The sequence below is a fragment of the Anomalospiza imberbis genome, chromosome 1, assembly GCF_031753505.1.
Source record: "Anomalospiza imberbis isolate Cuckoo-Finch-1a 21T00152 chromosome 1, ASM3175350v1, whole genome shotgun sequence".
In the NCBI taxonomy this organism is placed as follows: domain Eukaryota; kingdom Metazoa; phylum Chordata; class Aves; order Passeriformes; family Viduidae; genus Anomalospiza; species Anomalospiza imberbis.
The window spans coordinates 69,853,921-69,875,314 of NC_089681.1; the positions used below are offsets into that span (position 1 = coordinate 69,853,921).

The 21,394-nt window shown below is 38.1% G+C and overlaps 1 protein-coding gene across 3 annotated transcripts in view; it reads left to right on the plus strand.

The window, feature by feature from the left end:
- Positions 1-21,394, plus strand: part of DDC (dopa decarboxylase) — a 77,877-nt gene that overhangs the window by 17,623 nt on the left and 38,860 nt on the right. For all 3 annotated transcript variants that reach the window (XM_068195995.1, XM_068195977.1, XM_068195985.1), the window contains exons 2-4: positions 9,466-9,702; positions 16,376-16,489; positions 17,165-17,284. In XM_068195995.1, coding sequence (XP_068052096.1) covers positions 9,502-9,702; positions 16,376-16,489; positions 17,165-17,284 — 435 coding nt within the window. In that variant the 5' untranslated portion in view covers positions 9,466-9,501. The remainder of the gene's footprint in view (positions 1-9,465; positions 9,703-16,375; positions 16,490-17,164; positions 17,285-21,394) is intronic.

Consider the following 21,394-nt stretch of genomic DNA (forward strand, 5'->3'; position numbering starts at 1 on the left):
ACTTGTGTGTAAACTACTTATTTGTATGGTTCAGTTTCAGGTAAAGTAGAAAACTGCTTGCAAATGAACATATACAATCTAAAGACCAGCAACAATTTTCAGTAATTTCAGTGCTCTGAGGTAGAAGGAGTAGTTTTAAAAAGTAGCAAAGGATATGTCAACTTTAGATTGTGTAGTGTACTTGTCCTCTGACAAACTACAGCAAAATCAAAGATGAAAATGTTTATATATGAATAAGTAAAAAAAGATACACTGATATAACTTGAGATTTAACATGATTTTTCTTGGTTTTACCTGCAGTTTAGAGCAGAACTCAGTCTTCTCTAGTAAAGTAGGGCTTGATCTGAAGTATGCAGTGGTGACAGTAGCCATTGATTCTGGCTGGGAACAAAAATGCTCAGGCAGAATATATGCTTGGTAAAATTGTATTTTATCGATTAGAGAGAGGCTGTCAGTGAATTTGCATACAGACTGCTCACAGTGTGGTAGAGGTTGATAATTAGGCAGGGCACCTCCTGAGAAGCTCTGCTTTCCTCACTTGGGGTTCAGCCCAGAGATACTAAACATGCTGAAACTGATCCTGGGAGGTGTGGGATCGCTGAAAGTGTAGAGACTTTCTCACTCTTCAGGAGCATTCAAGAAGATAAACCACTTCTAAATAATTTAGAGAGAGGCTTGGTTTTGCTGAAATTTCCCTTTAGTTTTGGAAACTTGGCTTGCATTATTTTGCAGTTTAAGTTCCTTCAAGTTAAGTGGGTATTTTGAGTGCATGCAGACTGTAACACTCATCCCTTCAGAAAGTACCGAGTCTCTCAAACAGTACTTCATTTTAAACCCTAAGGCCTGAGTTCTCTGAAGCATTTTGCTTCTTAGAAAATCTCTATATTTTTGAAATATACTGGCATAGAGGGAAGGTCTTTCCCTATGCATTGTGTTGTTGTATTGTACACGAGCTTTATGTGCATGCAAGAAGGAGATATATTCTGTAGTAGTAGAGAAGTGAAGTAATTTGCATCTTGATAGTACTCACTAGTGAGCATTACAATTGTCTGCTGGAGATGGCTTCCACAGCAAGTAGTACTTTCAAGTAGTGAAGTGAGATCTATAGCAAACAGTTCAGGAAGAGAATAAAAATCAGGATGAAAGGGTAAGTGGGTCTTGTCACTCACAGAGGAACAGAAATAACATAGGAGGTGAAAAGGATGACCACTGTGTTCCTGCAAGGAGTATGCCTTCACATTTCCCCTGTGAGATACGTATATTACTGTGGGTAGGGGATTTTCAGGGAAGGACTTTTAGGAAGGAAGATGCATGAATACAAACAAGAAGATTTTTAGGTTTTTTGTATTGTCTTTGGAGGAAAGACACTTTGCTTCAGACTGCAGCAGTTTGACATACTTCACTGCATCAACCTGAATTGTAAGAGTATTAGAGATTAAGCAAATACTAGTTCATACCAATTTATAACACTGCAGCCACTGTAGCACATTTGGCATGAAAGGCTCAACCTTTGATTCTTAACATTTGAGCTTCCTGGTTCAGTTACTTCCATGCAATACAGTGTATTTCCCCTGTAATTAAATTATTTACCTGCATTTTGCTATTGCAACAGTGATTTATGACAGGAGTAGTGCAGCCAAAACAATGCTAGGATGAGCCAGTGAACCTCCCATTCTAGGGAAGAAGTTACCCAATAACAAAGAAGATCTTAGTGATTAGACAGGATGTGTATTTTATTAAATTGAGTTCCATAGCAACAGACTAAAACCACGGAATGTGTATCTGATATTTAGATACAATATTTTATTTGCTTATCCTGATATCCAAAAAGAACTTTGTCCAAACTAATAATAATAGAAATAACAATATCAGCATACTGTGTAGCAACAAGATGATGTACATGTCACAATCTATAAAACACACCATGTATGTTCTGATAATATGATAAAGTAAATTCTTTTTTTTTTTTAATAAAGTAAATATTTTTGTGTGTTTGTGAGTTGTGTTGAGCTTACAAACAATGTGATTATGCCATTTGACATATATTTTAGGAAAAGACCATGTGATCCACAGAAGTTTTTATGTTAAGCAGTCCCTTTTATTTGATTACTACCAAGTAAAGCTAGGGAGTAGTGTAGTGATGCTCTTACCTGTCTTGGTGCCGTACTTGAGGTTCACTGGAACCACAGATGTGGAATGAGATACTCAGCTGAAGTGATCCATGTGTAAAGGTCTGTAGGAATAACTATAGCACAGTAGTGAGCAACAGCAGTGCCGGAAACACCAATCCTCGTGTTCTGAGTCAGTTCAGTCTCAGGCATCTCCCACTAATTTGTCAGTTGTTTGTTAAATTCTTTTTTTTTTCATAGCTTTCTTCTCTGAACCAGAGGAAAAAAATAACAGATCACCTCAAGCAAGTTCTTTGGGGCATGCTATAGCAATGAACCCATGAATGAAGTAGCAGAAAAGAAATAATAATAGCATGATTTAAGAGTTAGGTTAGAGATGCGTTGAAAAAGAAGTTCAACAGTACAGTATTTAGATTTCTTCTGGCAAAAAATATCTAAACCAGAGAACAGAGCCTTGGTGTGTAATTAGATTGCTGCCACAGAAATGCATATTGATTGCTGCAGTTCATGCTGACTTCTTTGGAGAGTTTATTAAAATTTTGAACAATGCACAAAGATGTCTTAAATGAAAATGCACATAAGTTTTAGGGGGTATGGAAGAAATTGAATCATCCTGATTTTAAAGGAGGAGAAACAAAACTGCTTGCTTAAACACAGGTTTTCAAAAGGGAGTTGACACACAAAGCTGCCCACTGCACATTCTGATATAACTTGAGATTTAACATGATTTTTCTTGGTTTTACCTGCAGTTTAGAGCAGAACTCAGTCTTCTCTAGTAAAGTAGGGCTTGATCTGAAGTATGCAGTGGTGACAGTAGCCATTGATTCTGGCTGGGAACAAAAATGCTCAGGCAGAATATATGCTTGGTAAAATTGTATTTTATCGATTAGAGAGAGGCTGTCGGTGAATTTGCATACAGACTGCTCACAGTGTGGTAGAGGTTGATAATTAGGCAGGGCACCTCCTGAGAAGCTCTGCTTTCCTCACTTGGGGTTCAGCCCAGAGATACTAAACATGCTGAAACTGATCCTGGGAGGTGTGGGATCGCTGAAAGTGTAGAGACTTTCTCACTCTTCAGGAGCGTTCAAGAAGATAAACCACTTCTAAATAATTTAGAGAGAGGCTTGGTTTTGCTGAAATTTCCCTTTAGTTTTGGAAACTTGGCTTGCATTATTTTGCAGTTTAAGTTCCTTCAAGTTAAGTGGGTATTTTGAGTGCATGCAGACTGTAACACTCATCCCTTCAGAAAGTACCGAGTCTCTCAAACAGTACTTCATTTTAAACCCTAAGGCCTGAGTTCTCTGAAGCATTTTGCTTCTTAGAAAATCTCTATATTTTTGAAATATACTGGCATAGAGGGAAGGTCTTTCCCTATGCATTGTGTTGTTGTATTGTACACGAGCTTTATGTGCATGCAAGAAGGAGATATATTCTGTAGTAGTAGAGAAGTGAAGTAATTTGCATCTTGATAGTACTCACTAGTGAGCATTACAATTGTCTGCTGGAGATGGCTTCCACAGCAAGTAGTACTTTCAAGTAGTGAAGTGAGATCTATAGCAAACAGTTCAGGAAGAGAATAAAAATCAGGATGAAAGGGTAAGTGGGTCTTGTCACTCACAGAGGAACAGAAATAACATAGGAGGTGAAAAGGATGACCACTGTGTTCCTGCAAGGAGTATGCCTTCACATTTCCCCTGTGAGATACGTATATTACTGTGGGTAGGGGATTTTCAGGGAAGGACTTTTAGGAAGGAAGATGCATGAATACAAACAAGATTTTTAGGTTTTTTGTATTGTCTTTGGAGGAAAGACACTTTGCTTCAGACTGCAGCAGTTTGACATACTTCACTGCATCAACCTGAATTGTAAGAGTATTAGAGATTAAGCAAATACTAGTTCATACCAATTTATAACACTGCAGCCACTGTAGCACATTTGGCATGAAAGGCTCAACCTTTGATTCTTAACATTTGAGCTTCCTGGTTCAGTTACTTCCATGCAATACAGTGTATTTCCCCTGTAATTAAATTATTTACCTGCATTTTGCTATTGCAACAGTGATTTATGACAGGAGTAGTGCAGCCAAAACAATGCTAGGATGAGCCAGTGAACCTCCCATTCTAGGGAAGAAGTTACCCAATAACAAAGAAGATCTTAGTGATTAGACAGGATGTGTATTTTATTAAATTGAGTTCCATAGCAACAGACTAAAACCACGGAATGTGTATCTGATATTTAGATACAATATTTTATTTGCTTATCCTGATATCCAAAAAGAACTTTGTCCAAACTAATAATAATAGAAATAACAATATCAGCATACTGTGTAGCAACAAGATGATGTACATGTCACAATCTATAAAACACACCATGTATGTTCTGATAATATGATAAAGTAAATTCTTTTTTTTTTTTTTTTAATAAAGTAAATATTTTTGTGTGTTTGTGAGTTGTGTTGAGCTTACAAACAATGTGATTTAATTTATGCCATTTGACATATATTTTAGGAAAAGACCATGTGATCCACAGAAGTTTTTATGTTAAGCAGTCCCTTTTATTTGATTACTACCAAGTAAAGCTAGGGAGTAGTGTAGTGATGCTCTTACCTGTCTTGGTGCCGTACTTGAGGTTCACTGGAACCACAGATGTGGAATGAGATACTCAGCTGAAGTGATCCATGTGTAAAGGTCTGTAGGAATAACTATAGCACAGTAGTGAGCAACAGCAGTGCCGGAAACACCAATCCTCGTGTTCTGAGTCAGTTCAGTCTCAGGCATCTCCCACTAATTTGTCAGTTGTTTGTTAAATTCTTTTTTTTCATAGCTTTCTTCTCTGAACCAGAGGAAAAAAATAACAGATCACCTCAGGCAAGTTCTTTGGGGCATGCTATAGCAATGAACCCATGAATGAAGTAGCAGAAAAGAAATAATAATAGCATGATTTAAGAGTTAGGTTAGAGATGCGTTGAAAAAGAAGTTCAACAGTACAGTATTTAGATTTCTTCTGGCAAAAAATATCTAAACCAGAGAACAGAGCCTTGGTGTGTAATTAGATTGCTGCCACAGAAATGCATATTGATTGCTGCAGTTCATGCTGACTTCTTTGGAGAGTTTATTAAAATTTTGAACAATGCACAAAGATGTCTTAAATGAAAATGCACATAAGTTTTAGGGGGTATGGAAGAAATTGAATCATCCTGATTTTAAAGGAGGAGAAACAAAACTGCTTGCTTAAACACAGGTTTTCAAAAGGGAGTTGACACACAAAGCTGCCCACTGCACATTCTGATATAACTTGAGATTTAACATGATTTTTCTTGGTTTTACCTGCAGTTTAGAGCAGAACTCAGTCTTCTCTAGTAAAGTAGGGCTTGATCTGAAGTATGCAGTGGTGACAGTAGCCATTGATTCTGGCTGGGAACAAAAATGCTCAGGCAGAATATATGCTTGGTAAAATTGTATTTTATCGATTAGAGAGAGGCTGTCGGTGAATTTGCATACAGACTGCTCACAGTGTGGTAGAGGTTGATAATTAGGCAGGGCACCTCCTGAGAAGCTCTGCTTTCCTCACTTGGGGTTCAGCCCAGAGATACTAAACATGCTGAAACTGATCCTGGGAGGTGTGGGATCGCTGAAAGTGTAGAGACTTTCTCACTCTTCAGGAGCGTTCAAGAAGATAAACCACTTCTAAATAATTTAGAGAGAGGCTTGGTTTTGCTGAAATTTCCCTTTAGTTTTGGAAACTTGGCTTGCATTATTTTGCAGTTTAAGTTCCTTCAAGTTAAGTGGGTATTTTGAGTGCATGCAGACTGTAACACTCATCCCTTCAGAAAGTACCGAGTCTCTCAAACAGTACTTCATTTTAAACCCTAAGGCCTGAGTTCTCTGAAGCATTTTGCTTCTTAGAAAATCTCTATATTTTTGAAATATACTGGCATAGAGGGAAGGTCTTTCCCTATGCATTGTGTTGTTGTATTGTACACGAGCTTTATGTGCATGCAAGAAGGAGATATATTCTGTAGTAGTAGAGAAGTGAAGTAATTTGCATCTTGATAGTACTCACTAGTGAGCATTACAATTGTCTGCTGGAGATGGCTTCCACAGCAAGTAGTACTTTCAAGTAGTGAAGTGAGATCTATAGCAAACAGTTCAGGAAGAGAATAAAAATCAGGATGAAAGGGTAAGTGGGTCTTGTCACTCACAGAGGAACAGAAATAACATAGGAGGTGAAAAGGATGACCACTGTGTTCCTGCAAGGAGTATGCCTTCACATTTCCCCTGTGAGATACGTATATTACTGTGGGTAGGGGATTTTCAGGGAAGGACTTTTAGGAAGGAAGATGCATGAATACAAACAAGATTTTTAGGTTTTTTGTATTGTCTTTGGAGGAAAGACACTTTGCTTCAGACTGCAGCAGTTTGACATACTTCACTGCATCAACCTGAATTGTAAGAGTATTAGAGATTAAGCAAATACTAGTTCATACCAATTTATAACACTGCAGCCACTGTAGCACATTTGGCATGAAAGGCTCAACCTTTGATTCTTAACATTTGAGCTTCCTGGTTCAGTTACTTCCATGCAATACAGTGTATTTCCCCTGTAATTAAATTATTTACCTGCATTTTGCTATTGCAACAGTGATTTATGACAGGAGTAGTGCAGCCAAAACAATGCTAGGATGAGCCAGTGAACCTCCCATTCTAGGGAAGAAGTTACCCAATAACAAAGAAGATCTTAGTGATTAGACAGGATGTGTATTTTATTAAATTGAGTTCCATAGCAACAGACTAAAACCACGGAATGTGTATCTGATATTTAGATACAATATTTTATTTGCTTATCCTGATATCCAAAAAGAACTTTGTCCAAACTAATAATAATAGAAATAACAATATCAGCATACTGTGTAGCAACAAGATGATGTACATGTCACAATCTATAAAACACACCATGTATGTTCTGATAATATGATAAAGTAAATTCTTTTTTTTTTTTTTTTAATAAAGTAAATATTTTTGTGTGTTTGTGAGTTGTGTTGAGCTTACAAACAATGTGATTTAATTTATGCCATTTGACATATATTTTAGGAAAAGACCATGTGATCCACAGAAGTTTTTATGTTAAGCAGTCCCTTTTATTTGATTACTACCAAGTAAAGCTAGGGAGTAGTGTAGTGATGCTCTTACCTGTCTTGGTGCCGTACTTGAGGTTCACTGGAACCACAGATGTGGAATGAGATACTCAGCTGAAGTGATCCATGTGTAAAGGTCTGTAGGAATAACTATAGCACAGTAGTGAGCAACAGCAGTGCCGGAAACACCAATCCTCGTGTTCTGAGTCAGTTCAGTCTCAGGCATCTCCCACTAATTTGTCAGTTGTTTGTTAAATTCTTTTTTTTCATAGCTTTCTTCTCTGAACCAGAGGAAAAAAATAACAGATCACCTCAGGCAAGTTCTTTGGGGCATGCTATAGCAATGAACCCATGAATGAAGTAGCAGAAAAGAAATAATAATAGCATGATTTAAGAGTTAGGTTAGAGATGCGTTGAAAAAGAAGTTCAACAGTACAGTATTTAGATTTCTTCTGGCAAAAAATATCTAAACCAGAGAACAGAGCCTTGGTGTGTAATTAGATTGCTGCCACAGAAATGCATATTGATTGCTGCAGTTCATGCTGACTTCTTTGGAGAGTTTATTAAAATTTTGAACAATGCACAAAGATGTCTTAAATGAAAATGCACATAAGTTTTAGGGGGTATGGAAGAAATTGAATCATCCTGATTTTAAAGGAGGAGAAACAAAACTGCTTGCTTAAACACAGGTTTTCAAAAGGGAGTTGACACACAAAGCTGCCCACTGAACATTCTAAGAACTGTAATGACCACTGGTAATGTATTTCCAGCAACTTAGTTGCAAGATATGAGAAATGTCCTAATACCCCTTTATGAAAGTATAGAAAAAGCCAGAGAAAGACTTACATGTCGATTAAAGAGAATACTAACACTCTATTAAAATAATAACAGGAACAACCATCTCTGGGGATCTAGAAGTCCCTACTGTGCAGATCCTTGCTCTCCCAAGTGTTTCATGACCTATAGCAGCACCCTGCCTTCTTAAATAGAAGCAGCAGCTGCTCCACACAAATCCCACACCCTCTGTAGCTGCAGAGACATGTCTACAACAGTGCTTATTAATAATGTCTTTCTCTTGAGATATTACAGTACTAATTCAAATGTAATAAAGCCCTGGAGGCTCTCTTTTCTCAAAATTATGTCCTCAGTTAGAAATCCTTGTCACAAATACTTGATATCTGAAAATTTGTCTCCTACTTATCTAATATTCACATTGTGCTTAATATAATTATTTCCTTAAAAGGGGAAGATCTACAGGTGTGTGAGCTAAGCACAATAGTTTTTGAGACCAGCAGTGAATATCCTTTCTTCTCTTGCCAATCTTTTCTACTGTTCCAAGGAACAATATCCCTCAATGTGAGCGTATAAAGACTCTTGGACACTTTTTTGGTACTTAGTGAATAAAAAGTTTCAGCCATATATTCGCTTAGTACTCAAAATGCACAGCTAGACAGAGTAATAAAATTGGATGGGCCAGGGTGGCGGGAACAGGCACTGTTATATCATGAATTTATGTTTGCAGAGCACTTTGCAGGTGAACTCCAGCTCATCTCAGCTGAGCCGTGTATCACCTTGGGTGTGCTCACACAATCTGCCTATCTCAAAGAATGCCTGGAGCTGCAGCCCAGCATCTTGGAAATATGGACAGCCCCAGACAGAGCTTCCTCACGTTCTCCTGCAAAACACAGTACAGATCAACTTGAAGTGAATTCTTTTTGAAACCTCACTAAGTAACAAAGTTTTGTAGATCACAAAGCATGTGCATTTACAGTGAAAGAGTGAGGAAGTTAGATCTTGAGACAAGACAGGTGTTGAAAAGCAGATAAAAAGACAGGGCAGCACAGTGGATCACTGTGATAACTGTGATTATTATAGCTTGTTATTACAGATTATAATAGAGACACCCAGCAGGCTATTTTCTTACACTTCTTCTCCATAAAGCAGGAGGAAGCTGATTATGTGCCACTTAACAGTTCCACATCCTTGTGTCAACCAACAGCTGTAGGAAATAAATCTGTAATTTTTGAATCTTCATCAAAGTGCTTCTACTGTTCTTCTGTGCTAAACTTATTGTCTATCTGTATTAATCTAATCTCTTCATCTCATGACCATATGATTCTTCCTATAAATCATATGAATAACAGATTTAAAACTAGTATAATTTTCTTTCAAAAATGATTATTTTTTCTCTTTCTTTTAAAGTGTTTTTCTGAGAATAAGCCCTAAACTCTGATACCTATGGATGCTGCAGAATTCCGCAAGAGAGGGAAGGAGATGGTGGATTATGTTGCGGATTACCTGGAGAAGATAGAGAAACGACAGGTATTCCCAGATGTGGAACCAGGATACCTACGGCCCCTCATCGCAGACTGTGCACCCCAGGATCCTGAGAGCTTTGAGGATGTCTTTAAAGACATTGAGAAGATCATTATGCCAGGGGTAAGAAAAATGGAGCTGTAGTGCAATGTTTAATACTGCATTTAGGTTTTCAAACACCTTAAAGAAAGTGTGGGTTTACCAACATACGTACTCATGCTGATTAACTTTTAGAAGGCAGGAGTCAGCTTTACATGTTGAATATGATCTAACTAATGTTTTGCATTCTTCCTAGAAATAATCAAATCATTATTTTGCTTCATGCATGGTTTACTTTTGAAAATAATTCCCTTTCCTCCCTTGAACTGGTTAAGGCAAAACTTCATAACTTTCAGTTTCATGTGATATTTTTACTATTTTCATAGCACAGTAAATGTTTTACAAAATATTATTTTTATTAGTCTGCTGTGCTCAAAGTGTTTCTTCAAGCTGATCTTTAAATGTTAAAATTCTCTTAGGAGACTTCTTTTTATTAGACAGTTGACTAGAAAGGATTCTTCCCAATACTTGTTCTGTTGACTTACTCTCCTAAATGTCAACTACTTCTCGTAGCTTCTAAGGCAGACGACCACTGCCTAAATATTAGTCCTTGAATAGATCAGGTTTGGACAGACAATGCAGAACATTTGACAAAGCATGTGGCATTTCTGCAAGCCTGAAATTTTCTTGTTTTTCCCCTCATAGTACACCTTTTTTATTTTAAATTTGTACTTGTCTCCTTAGGCCTTTGAGTAGCTTGAAGAGAACTGAATTATTAGTAAAAGTTAATGAGGAATTTCTCCTTTGGATCTCTTCAATAAACACTTTGAATTTCTTCTCTAGATGCAGCTAGGTGTGATGGGACTGGACAACACAATCAAAAAGGCTTTAGTCAGTGTACTATGATGCCAATTCCTTTTCATTGACCAATGTAAATATTTGATATTCAATATGATTTTATCTTGTTTTCCTTGGAGCCAGTCCTGCTGTACTTTAACAGGCAAAAGCTCCACTGAAGTCAGTTGAAACCTCTGCACTCTTTTCAAAGATTTGAGGATGAAGTCTTAAATCCAAGGGAATTGAATCAATGCAGATTAGATAAGAGAATTATGTCCAACACATGCAAATACTTTAATTGCTGCTCATAGATATAATTGCCTTTTCTTTTTCATTGGAGGAAAATAGTAATGTCTGTGAAATAGAAGAGAAAACACTTTAAACACTTGAGAACTTTCAATAAAATAATAACGCATTAAAAAATAAGAGATGAATCACTCAAGAGTAGAAAGTGAGACATTGAATTCCAATTATGTCATGAACATGTCATGTTCTCTTTTAATTAAATTGACTTTTTCTTGATATTTACGTGCCCTGCAAACAAATTTACTTTTACAAAGTGATACATTCTGAAGAAAAATTGTTCTATCCTAATTTTTTCCACTGGTGTGAAATGTTAGTGACACAAAGAGCACAATATAAATCCTAGTTCTTATAATAATTCTGATTCTACCTATGTTGCTTATATTTAATTTCAAAGACTCACGTGGGCACAAAACCATGAGGTCCTGTATAGCAGAGATTGGATGGTATCTCAAGATCATTTAGTCTATCCCCTCTGCTCAAAGCTGAGTCAGCTAGAGCAGGTTGTTCAGGACTATGTCCAGCTGGTCACTGAATATCTCCAAGGATGAACTCTGCTGTCCTGTTCCAAAGCTGGATCACCCTCACAGTAAAAAAGCTTTTTCATATGTTTAAGTGGAATTTTCTCTATTTCAGTTTGTGCACATTTCTTGTTGTCTTGTCACTGGGTACTTCTGAGAAGAATCTGTCTTCATCTTCTTTTACACCTTCCTGTGAGGTGTTTATAGACATTAACAAGGTACTCCTGAGCTTCCTGCAGGCTGAACAACCCCAGCTCTTTCAGAGGCTTATCACATGACATGCAGCAATTAGTCATCTCTGTGGTCTTTCACTGGAATCACTCCAGTATGTCTTTGTTCCTTGTACTGGAAAACCCAGAACTGGATGTGGCATTCCAGGTGTGGCCTTTCCAGTGCTGCGTAGAAGGGAAAGATCAACTCTTTTGACCTTCTGGCAGGAGTTTTGTTACCATGGCCCAGAATGCTCTTGGGTCACAGTGTTTGCTGCCAGGGTGCATTGCTGGCTCATGTTCAGCTTGGCCACCAGGTCCATTTCTTCCAAGCTGCTTGCCAGCTAGTTGATCCTTGCTCTGTATGGGGCAGGGGGTTATTCCTCACCAGGTGCAGGCTTTTACATTTCTTTGGTCAACTTCATGGGACTCCTGTTGGCCCATTTCTGCAGGCAGTTAAGGTCCCTTTGAATTGCAGCATGACCATACAGTGCATCAAACACTCCTCCCAGTTTTATGTCATCTGCAACATTGCTAAAGCTGCACTCTATCCCATCATCAAGGTATTTCATGAAGTACTGGCCTTTCCCCTTCATTCTCCATGTGACCTAGCCTTGAACACTTCCAGGGATGGAGCACTCACAACCTGCCTGGGCTGCTGTTTCAGTGCCTCACCACCCTCACAGTAAAGGAATTTTTTTTCAAACATATAATCAAAACCTACTCTCAGTTTAAGATCCTTCCTTCATGTCCTATCACTACATGCCCTTGCAAAACGTCCCTCTCCCTCTTTCTTGTACGCTCCCTTTAGGTACTGGAAGGCCACAGTTAGATCACCCCAAAGCCTTCTCTTTTCCAGGCTGAGCAATCCCAATTCTCTCAGCCTGTTCTCACAGGCGAGATGCTCCATTCCGCTGATCATCTTTATATCCTTCCTCTGGACTCATTCCAATAGGTCAGTGTCCTCCCTTGTACTGGGGATCCTAGAGCTGGACACAGCAGTCCAGGTTGGGTCTCACCAGAATGTAGGAGAAGGGCAGAATCTCCTCCTCTCCCCTGCTTCCCACAATGCTTTGAATGCAGCCTATGGTACTGTCATCACCACTTCTTTCCTGTTGGTAAATGTGCAGTCCCACACCATGTCCCACATTTTCATCACTTCCTCCACAGTTTCCCGTTTTAGGCAATTATCAATACACTCCAGAACCCTCCTGACTGATTGTGTCCTGCTGTGTTGTCTGTCCAGCAGATGTGAGGACTATGATCTGTGAACATGAGGTTTCTTCCAGCTGTCCAAATGCTGCACTCGTGCTTCTTCTGATCAAGTGGTGTAGCAGACACACACCCCCAAATATTGCCCATTTTGATGTCTTCACCTGTCCTGGCTCACAAGTTCTTGACTGGCTCATTGTCCATTCTTAGGCAGAGGCCAGTGCATTCCTGGTGTTTTCTTCCATAAAGGACCACTCCTTTGCTTCACCTTCCTGGTCTGACCTTCCGGAAGAGCCTGTCCTCATCTGCTGCAGAACTTCAGTCATGCAACCAATCCCACAGCGTCTTTGTGATCCCAGTGAAATCATGGCCCTGCACTTGCACACAGCCTTCTATTTCCTTCTGTTTGTCCCCCATGTGTTGTGCCACAGCATATAGGTGCTTCAGAGAGGCACCCATTTGTCTTGATTCCCCAGAAAAATGTGAGAGCTCCTCGGTCCTGCCCTTGCCCTAATGCTGCACTCTCAGCACTTCCAAATTTATTTAGAGATTCTGGGGATAGGTCTGCTTTAGCCTTAACTTCTTTATGAGTTGTCTCATGTCCACATTACCCTTCCCTCTTTGCTTGCCAGCTTGGTCCATCTTCCTCCCTTGATTGTGGGTTTTCCCCTCCTTCCTTCATCATTCCTAGTTTAAAGCTCTCCTTACCAGATTATCCAGCCAATCTGCAAAGATATTTTTGCCCTAATTGTTCAGGTTTTATTTTCCCTTAATCTTCTTCCCATGTTTTTCCTGACAAGAATAACATTTAAAAGTACATCTAGTGTTTTTCATCTATAGAATTTACCCACTGTTTGACCAGGGAATGTCTTATATCCATTTTATAAATGAAGAACTTCAGAAAGGGCTTTTTCAGAAAGAATAAGTAATAAGGCATATCATAAACCCTTGCTTTGCCTGTGAGCTATTGGTGGCCCATAAGTGATTCTTGTTTCATTCATGCTGACATCTTTACTGTGTTAGTTGTGTTCAGATATTTGCTACTTACTGTATGACTAGAAGTGTGAAAATGGTGTTCCTTCAGAAGGGCAGGGATCAATTAATTGTGCGAAGCGAAAATAATGCAGTGTCTATTGCTGTCTTCACCCTGTAGAAGAAAAGAGAAGTGAAACTTCTTTATGGGGACTTACTGTGAAATATAAGGTAGACCTTCAAAGGGCAGTCCACCCAATGATAATGACAATAATGGCACTAGGTTCCTGATTCAGAGACAGAGGGAATAATTGCAGAACTCGGATCTCCACAGTCGGAAAGGATCTGCATGTAAAAATATCAGTCACCTTTCACTCTCAGATCTGCTTTGCTGTCCTTTTTTTTAGAGCCAAAAATGATCAAGTGTAGTTGTAACTGCAAATAGTAGTACTCAAGATGCTAATTTTCCCCACATTGGATCCATTAATCTGTGAACTTTCAGCTGAAGTACCTATCCTTAGTATGTGGTAAAGGGTTATTTCTTAGACTAAGCAAATGAGAGAAAACCATCCTTAGAAGAAATCTTGGAAATAGAATGTCTCTGAGAAGCACTAGAGTGGTAATTAGAGTGAACCCAAGACATTTGTATATCATTATTTATCAGCAGAGGGCAAAAAAAACAGGCATCAATTATGTCAGGCTCTTTGCAATATCTGACTAAGTGTATCTGTTCCAACATGGTGAAAAAAAAAAAATTTACAGCTGCTTCAAGGGACGGGGGAAGGGGAGGCAGGAGGAAGAAGCACAGCTGCACTTGCCCCAGGGCTTTTAGCTTTTTCACTTTGTGTGAGTGGTGCAACTGGAATCTGCTGTGTTTCATCAAGCAAATGGCTCCCAGCAAGCAGTCAGTTTAACTTGATTAACCTAAGATGAATGTCACAAGTCTTACAGATCACAGAGGATTAGAGCTGGGGAGATGAACAGTGGCAGCTCTGGCTCATTATGAACATCAGTGAAAGTCTGTGCATGTAGATCCTATCGGGGACCACTGCTTCTTGAATATTTTATTGTTTTCCTGTGGAGAACCACGTTCCATCCGGGGATTTTTTCTGATTTGTGAAGGAAGGCATTTGCCACAAGAGCTCTAAAACTTTGTTACAGTAAAGAAGGATATCCTGACCAAATATGAGATACAGCTGAAAAGGTTCACAGTGGCTTGTCTTTGAATAACTGATTTGACAGGTTTCAACCTAATGACCATTAAAAATAAAATCTTGCACATAGCAGGTACAGGGCTAGTCTAGACAGTGGAAAATTGTAAAGGATAGGAGATGTTTTCATATGAAAGAGATAGGCACATTTGAAATTGATACACTGCAGCAGGGAAAGTGATACCTGATTCACTCTGTCAAGAGTTAAGACTGTTTCCCCTTTGCATGGACCACATCCCTTAAAGAAGACCTGGTTGTTGGCATGAGGAAGATTAGAACATAGAAAGAAAGGGATTATTTGCAGCATGTAGAACAGTGTGGTACAGCAATCCCTGAGTTAGCTCTAGAACCAGAAACCTTATCACAGACCGGGAGAGAGGAGTGTAAAAGCTAAAATTCATCAGAGAATGAATGCAAAACAAAACAGCACAGAAACACTGAACTCAGGCAAGAGAGATTGTAAAGTTGTACTATCCTCCAGCTGTAACAGAAGAATTCCAGTATTAAAAAGGAAATAAAATTATGTAAGAAAAGGTTAGCCTTCAATATCTCAGCAGCCTCTAGACTTCCAGCCATGAAAAAAATCTTACATAGATCTGCTGAATTCTTGCTTACAGCTGTGGAAGCACTTTTTTCAAAGAATTGCCTTTTACCTTGAATGTAAAAGCTGGTTTTGCCAAACACATCACATAACACATTATTTCCACTGAACACTGCTGTGTGGCTGTGCATTTCCTGCTTTCAAATTTTATTAGATTGGAGTTGTGGAACATGGTCTAGTATCTCACAGATCCTTAAAATTGCTTGGATGTTACATAAGAGAATTCTAAACATTGCTTTGGCAAGACAATTGACTGCCATTTATGCAGTGACCATGTTCTCATATTAGTTCATAAAAAGTGGAATTGTATGTAAATCACAACTTGTTAAAGGAAGACGAGAGTTTAATTTTCTACAGAAGGTGTTGTATACTGGGATGGGTTGTTTTATTTTGTGGTGAGGAGCTGTTTGGTCAGATTCACAGGTTGAGAATTAACGAACAACATGAGAGTGTGGACAAGAGTGTTCTGTGGACTTCTGCTGCACTGAAGACACTCTTCTTATTTCTATTGCATGACAGAGATGGAAAACCAAAATACCAGAGAGCCCCTGATGGTAGAGACTCAAGAGCAGTGAGCCTGAGCTTGCACAGAAGCTCAGGCTGCCATGACTCACATGATTCTTGTCTTCTAGGAAGAAAAATGGAGAACTATGATTTTGGAGCTGTTGTGGGGGTTGGGGTGAGAACTTCCTTATTTTTATTTTGAGTAAAAGTTAGATAAAAAATAATGAAAAAAAACAAGGTAAGTTTTTCTAAAAGATGGGATCCTGTGTTACAGCCAGCTAGTCAAGAACTGTTAGCTTGTCACAATCTCTAACCTTTTTTGATTTTGTGACAATTTGTTTCTGCTTCCTGTATTAGTTAAAAATAACTATTTTCTGCTTAATACAGGTGACTCACTGGCACAGTCCGTACTTTTTTGCCTACTTCCCTGCAGCCTCTTCCTTCCCAGCTCTTCTTGCAGATATGTTGTGTGGTGGAATAGGATGTGTGGGCTTCTCTTGGGTGAGTTTACTCTGCTGTGTGGTAACAGTGCTTCACCTTGCCAGGATTTTAAGAATTTCAGTAACATTCTACAATGAAATTATTGTTTATTAGCAGTGAAGTCACCCGAGTATTTTTGTAGGTAAATTTCCTTGATTAATTAAGAGTTTTCACATAGACACCCTGAATGATTCTATGAATAAAAGGCTATTTCCTCATACAAGTTTTGCTCTTGAAAAATCACCAGCATTTAGAGTTAGTGATAGCAATGTAAACATACTGGTAATCCATTAATAAGTATGACTATAGTTTAGCAGCCATTGCTGTTACTTTTCTTTTCATCTGGGTGAATGGAACATTTTCTTAAAACTCCCTTATTCATATGAGGTATACCCTTCTCAAAAGAGTCTGGTATTTGATGTTGAGAAAAAATATGCAAGATGCAAATCTTAGCTTTGACATTTGATAGTCATGGTTCTGTGTAAGGCCTATTTTGACATTTTTTAGTAAGGGTTAGAAACTATATGCACAAAATGGTCTTCAGGTCCCTAACTTGGCTGGTGACATTAGTTATCTAGTCTCTTCCTTTATAGCAAAAGAAAGAGAGAAAGAGAGAGAATTATTCTTGCTCTGGTAGGTCTGATTTCTCTTCATGGTCTAGTGAGATTATTCCCTCTGCTCTGTTTTTCAACACAGGCTGCAAGTCCAGCTTGCACAGAGCTGGAGACTGTAATGCTGGATTGGCTTGGGAAGATGGTTAATTTGCCTGAGGAATTTTTAGCTGGGAAGGATGGCCAAGGTGGAGGAGTCATTCAGGTAAGAGGGGACATGAAAAAAAGAATACAGATTGAGTTTGTGAAATCATGATTTTGTAAAATTTTTATACTAGGACACTAATGAAGGAAATATTTATTTTTGCTGCCACATGGGTTCCTTTCAAATTTCCAGAAGGACTGATGGTCTGTGAAAAAGTTTATAGGTGGGCAGGATCATTCATGAAAGTAATGCTTTTGTTTTTAGAGCAGCTGATTTCTAAAACATTTCTCAGTGAAGAACTGTTAATAGTTCAATTTAAAATTTAGGCTTAAAATTCAAATTAGAATTGTGTAGGATGGAGACTTTATTTTTTTTCTCAGTGAAGTAACTCATACTTATCAACAATATGCAGCAATGTTACATAGTTGAGGTTAGAAGTCTACCTTTTATATGTGCAATTGTTTATTTCAGTCAGTTTCCACAGAACATTGGAGATAAACTTTGATAATTAGAAATAGCAGAATGTAGTAAAAAGTATATCAATTTTTTGCCAAAGAGGTTGAAATTTCAAGTTTTACTTATATAACAAAAGGAAATATGAGAATTTTATAATAAAATGAAGAGCTGTTTAAAATGTGAACCTAAGCAGTTCAATCAATAGATAATACAATTTTGAGACTACACTGCATATCCAAATTAGAAAAAAGCCCCCAGACTTTGTCATTGACTACTGAATGAAACTTACAATGTCTGAGCAGATAACCTGAACAATAATGAATATATCATCAATGGGCAATCTTGCATGCATAATAGAGCTATGTTGTTTGTCAGCCATGGCTCCACTAGCACATGGTCATTCTGCAAATGCAACTCTGGTCACAGCTACTGATCTTTCTAAAATAGATGTCTTCTGTGAAGAAGATTGAAATTTAAATAATTGTTCTGTTCTCCTAAGTCAGTCTCTGGAGTCTGGTCATTGAAGGCCAGGGCACAATCCATTCTATCCTAAGACAGGCTTCTAATATACAACTGATTTAAATGCTAGAACTTGGGGCTTCTTTCTTTGATCTCAGCTGCAAATGCCTACAGTGTATTCAAATGAATTCTTCCCAACATCTTCCCAGGAAAGAATGAATTTAATCCAAATGCTGTCATTGTCCTAGATGGACCTGTACCTACACCAATGTATTTTCAGTATAGTTCTTTACTCATCAGCTTGCTCTGTTAGTATCTTTATCATTACGATTGCTAGGGAGGGCTTCATATTCAAGAAATCAAGCTTCCCTCATGCATCGTAGCAGCATCTATTTTGTACCTGTTAAAGCAAGCAATTATGCCTGATTGTTATCAGCAGGAAATATTGCCCCTTCAGGCTGACAGTGCTGGATTGCCCATAATTTTAATCAGAAACTGGTCATTTTCAGAAGCAAAAGTGGCTCTCTGTTCCAGCTTATGATGCAGTCATTTGGGCTGCAGATCTTCTTGTCTTGCTCTTGAAACAATAATGATCCAAGCAAGAGAGTGTGAGGCCAAGGCAACGTGAGTGAAAGTGCCAGTCATTCTGTTCCTAAATGCCAAGTAATTATTGTGCTATTGGGTAAAACTGAGCCTGTGAAAATTGCCTCTTAATTACATTTGAAAGTCTATGTCAATATGAAGCACTTTGTTGTTCTGTGCAAGATGACACTTCAAAATGGCAAAAGATAAAAGAAAATTTCAGTTCAGAGCTCTGGTGGACATGAACATCAGCTCTCGCTGATATTTCCTCTGCCTCTTGAGCCTGCTTGCCATGGCAACCTTTGTTTGCCTGTGGTAAAAGCAAAAGTATCATCATTCTTTGCTTAATGCAGAATACAGCATTCAAGAGGAGAAAAAACAGCTTTCAAAAATAAGCAAGAAAGCAACTTTCTTCCTGAAGTTTGTAACCTGCTGTTCATTCTAGATAAATTGCTGGAAAGTGTACCTGCTTTGAATTTTAAAGAGTTTTCTTGCTCTGCAAAGAGAAAGTACTTTAGGGGAGAGACAAAATTATCTTTGTCCTGGCAAAGAACACTGCTGATTTATCTTACTTGTCAGTTAGCCAAGTAGTTCAAGAACCAAGGCATTTTTTTTCCTCAAAAATATTTAGCACAAGACTTTGGTGCCAAGTGTATAGAAGAGCGTTGCAAACCAGGCTCTGCAAGCAGTGTAAAAAGCTTAAGTGTAAAAAAGGTGACTCAGCATTAAAAAAGTGATTTATGGAAACTGAGGCAAGGGGGAAAAGCCAGTGTCTGTGGTGAGTCGTCCAAAAACATTTCCAGGTTGCTGGATTCAGGTCCCTTTAGGCTATGTCCCAGCTGTATATCAGGAGGCAAAACTGAGCTGGGCAGCAGGCCCTTTTCTTTTCACCCTTGTTTCTGTAAAAGGAAATTGATACAAGAACTGTTGTATACATTGACTACACACCAGCACAGATGAAGAGCCAGGATATCTTGGTGCACTCCTTAGGAAGCAGAGGCTATCCTGCAACCTAAGTAATTTTCCCACTCAGCCAGGTAATCACCAGAATAGTGGGAGACTAAATTTCCAGATCTCAGATTAATGCCTTACCCTTTGTAATTTCTTACAACCATTTTATTTTACATATTAATGCCCATTTTTTTTAATATGTGTATTTCATTCATACCCTGGAAATGCACTAACAATGTAAATGGTTATTTTATTTCAGCTATTTTGACTTTTTAGACAGAAAAAGTAGGAAGATTTCTCCATGTTCTGATAATGTGATGAGAACTCTGTCTGGCTACAGACGATACACAGAATAACATTATTTTAGGAGATTTCCAAATTATGTTTTCTGTAATTAATAGATCAAATTTCCTTTGCCCCTTGCCTCCAAATGCAAGTTCTACCTTACTTGACCAAAAGGAGTAATTGTATCCTAATTCCATACTGTATCTGTAATAATTCCCTCAGTTGCCGTAATACTGTATGCCGCAGCAGCAGGTATTGAAAATGCACAAAAAATGAAAACTAGTGCACAAAACTCTCCAGCTTGTGTTTATGCCTTGGGGTCTACATTCCTCAAATCTCACACTACCAGAAAGGCAGATAAAATATATTCATCATTGGCAATACATTCATTGAATGTTCCGGGACTGTCCTGTTCCCTGATTACTCCGTTGAATTTCAGCTGGATTGCATTCATTCACTGTTGAGATGTTGATATGTGTAGAAGGCAGCTTGGTCTCATATGAATAGCTCAGCCAACTTCAGTGTAGGAAAAAGTCTGAACTCACTGGGATCATTCTCACATATGAAATCTGTCAGATCAGGCTCATCTTCAGGGAAATAAAATCGCTTTCCAAATATTTAAACATTTGCTGTAATTAGTAAGTATACTCAAGTCTTCAACAGAGATAGGAGAGAATTTTGGTACAGGACAAGAAACATCACTCCAAAATTAGTTTGCTGACATGGGGTTATTTCTGAGACATAGATACTAAAATAAGTGACTCTATTCAGAGCACTGTTATGATTCATATGATGTTTAATCAACTTTGAAAGTACTTAAAAACTTCATCTTGCTTAGAGACTTCCCAATACATCGAAATTTATGAGTATGTATTTGCTAACTGCTACGTATAGTTTAAAAGAGTAGTTTAGGGCATGTTCCAGGTATATTTTCTAGATGAAAACTGTATAAATAATTTCTGGGAAGTTGTATTCTGTGAAATTTACTGATAAATTGATACAAAAAATTATTTTTGTTATCACAGAGTATCCAAGACATGTTTTAAACTGATGTTTTGTGAGTCAAAGTGCAATTTAGAAATAGTGTGTCACTGTTCCTTTCCTCTTTGTCGGTGATGAAGAAAACACACATAACTAATACTTTGAAGTACAATTAGCAATATTGAATCATAGTAGTTTTGTTTTTTCAGTGGTTTTTTTCTCTTTTAGTCACAATAATTTACTTGCCCAAGGTAATTCAAATATGAAAGAAGGCATATAATTAGGCATGTTGCTTGATAGAAGTTAGAGTTGGCATTCAGGTTTTGATGGAACTTAGATGTGCAGAAATCCAGAGTAAGAGAAATCAACAGTTACTCTGACATTGTTATGAATTAAGAGCATATTGGTGCCTGGTTTGAGAGCCTTCTCACATACATTTAAGTCTGCGATTCCAGC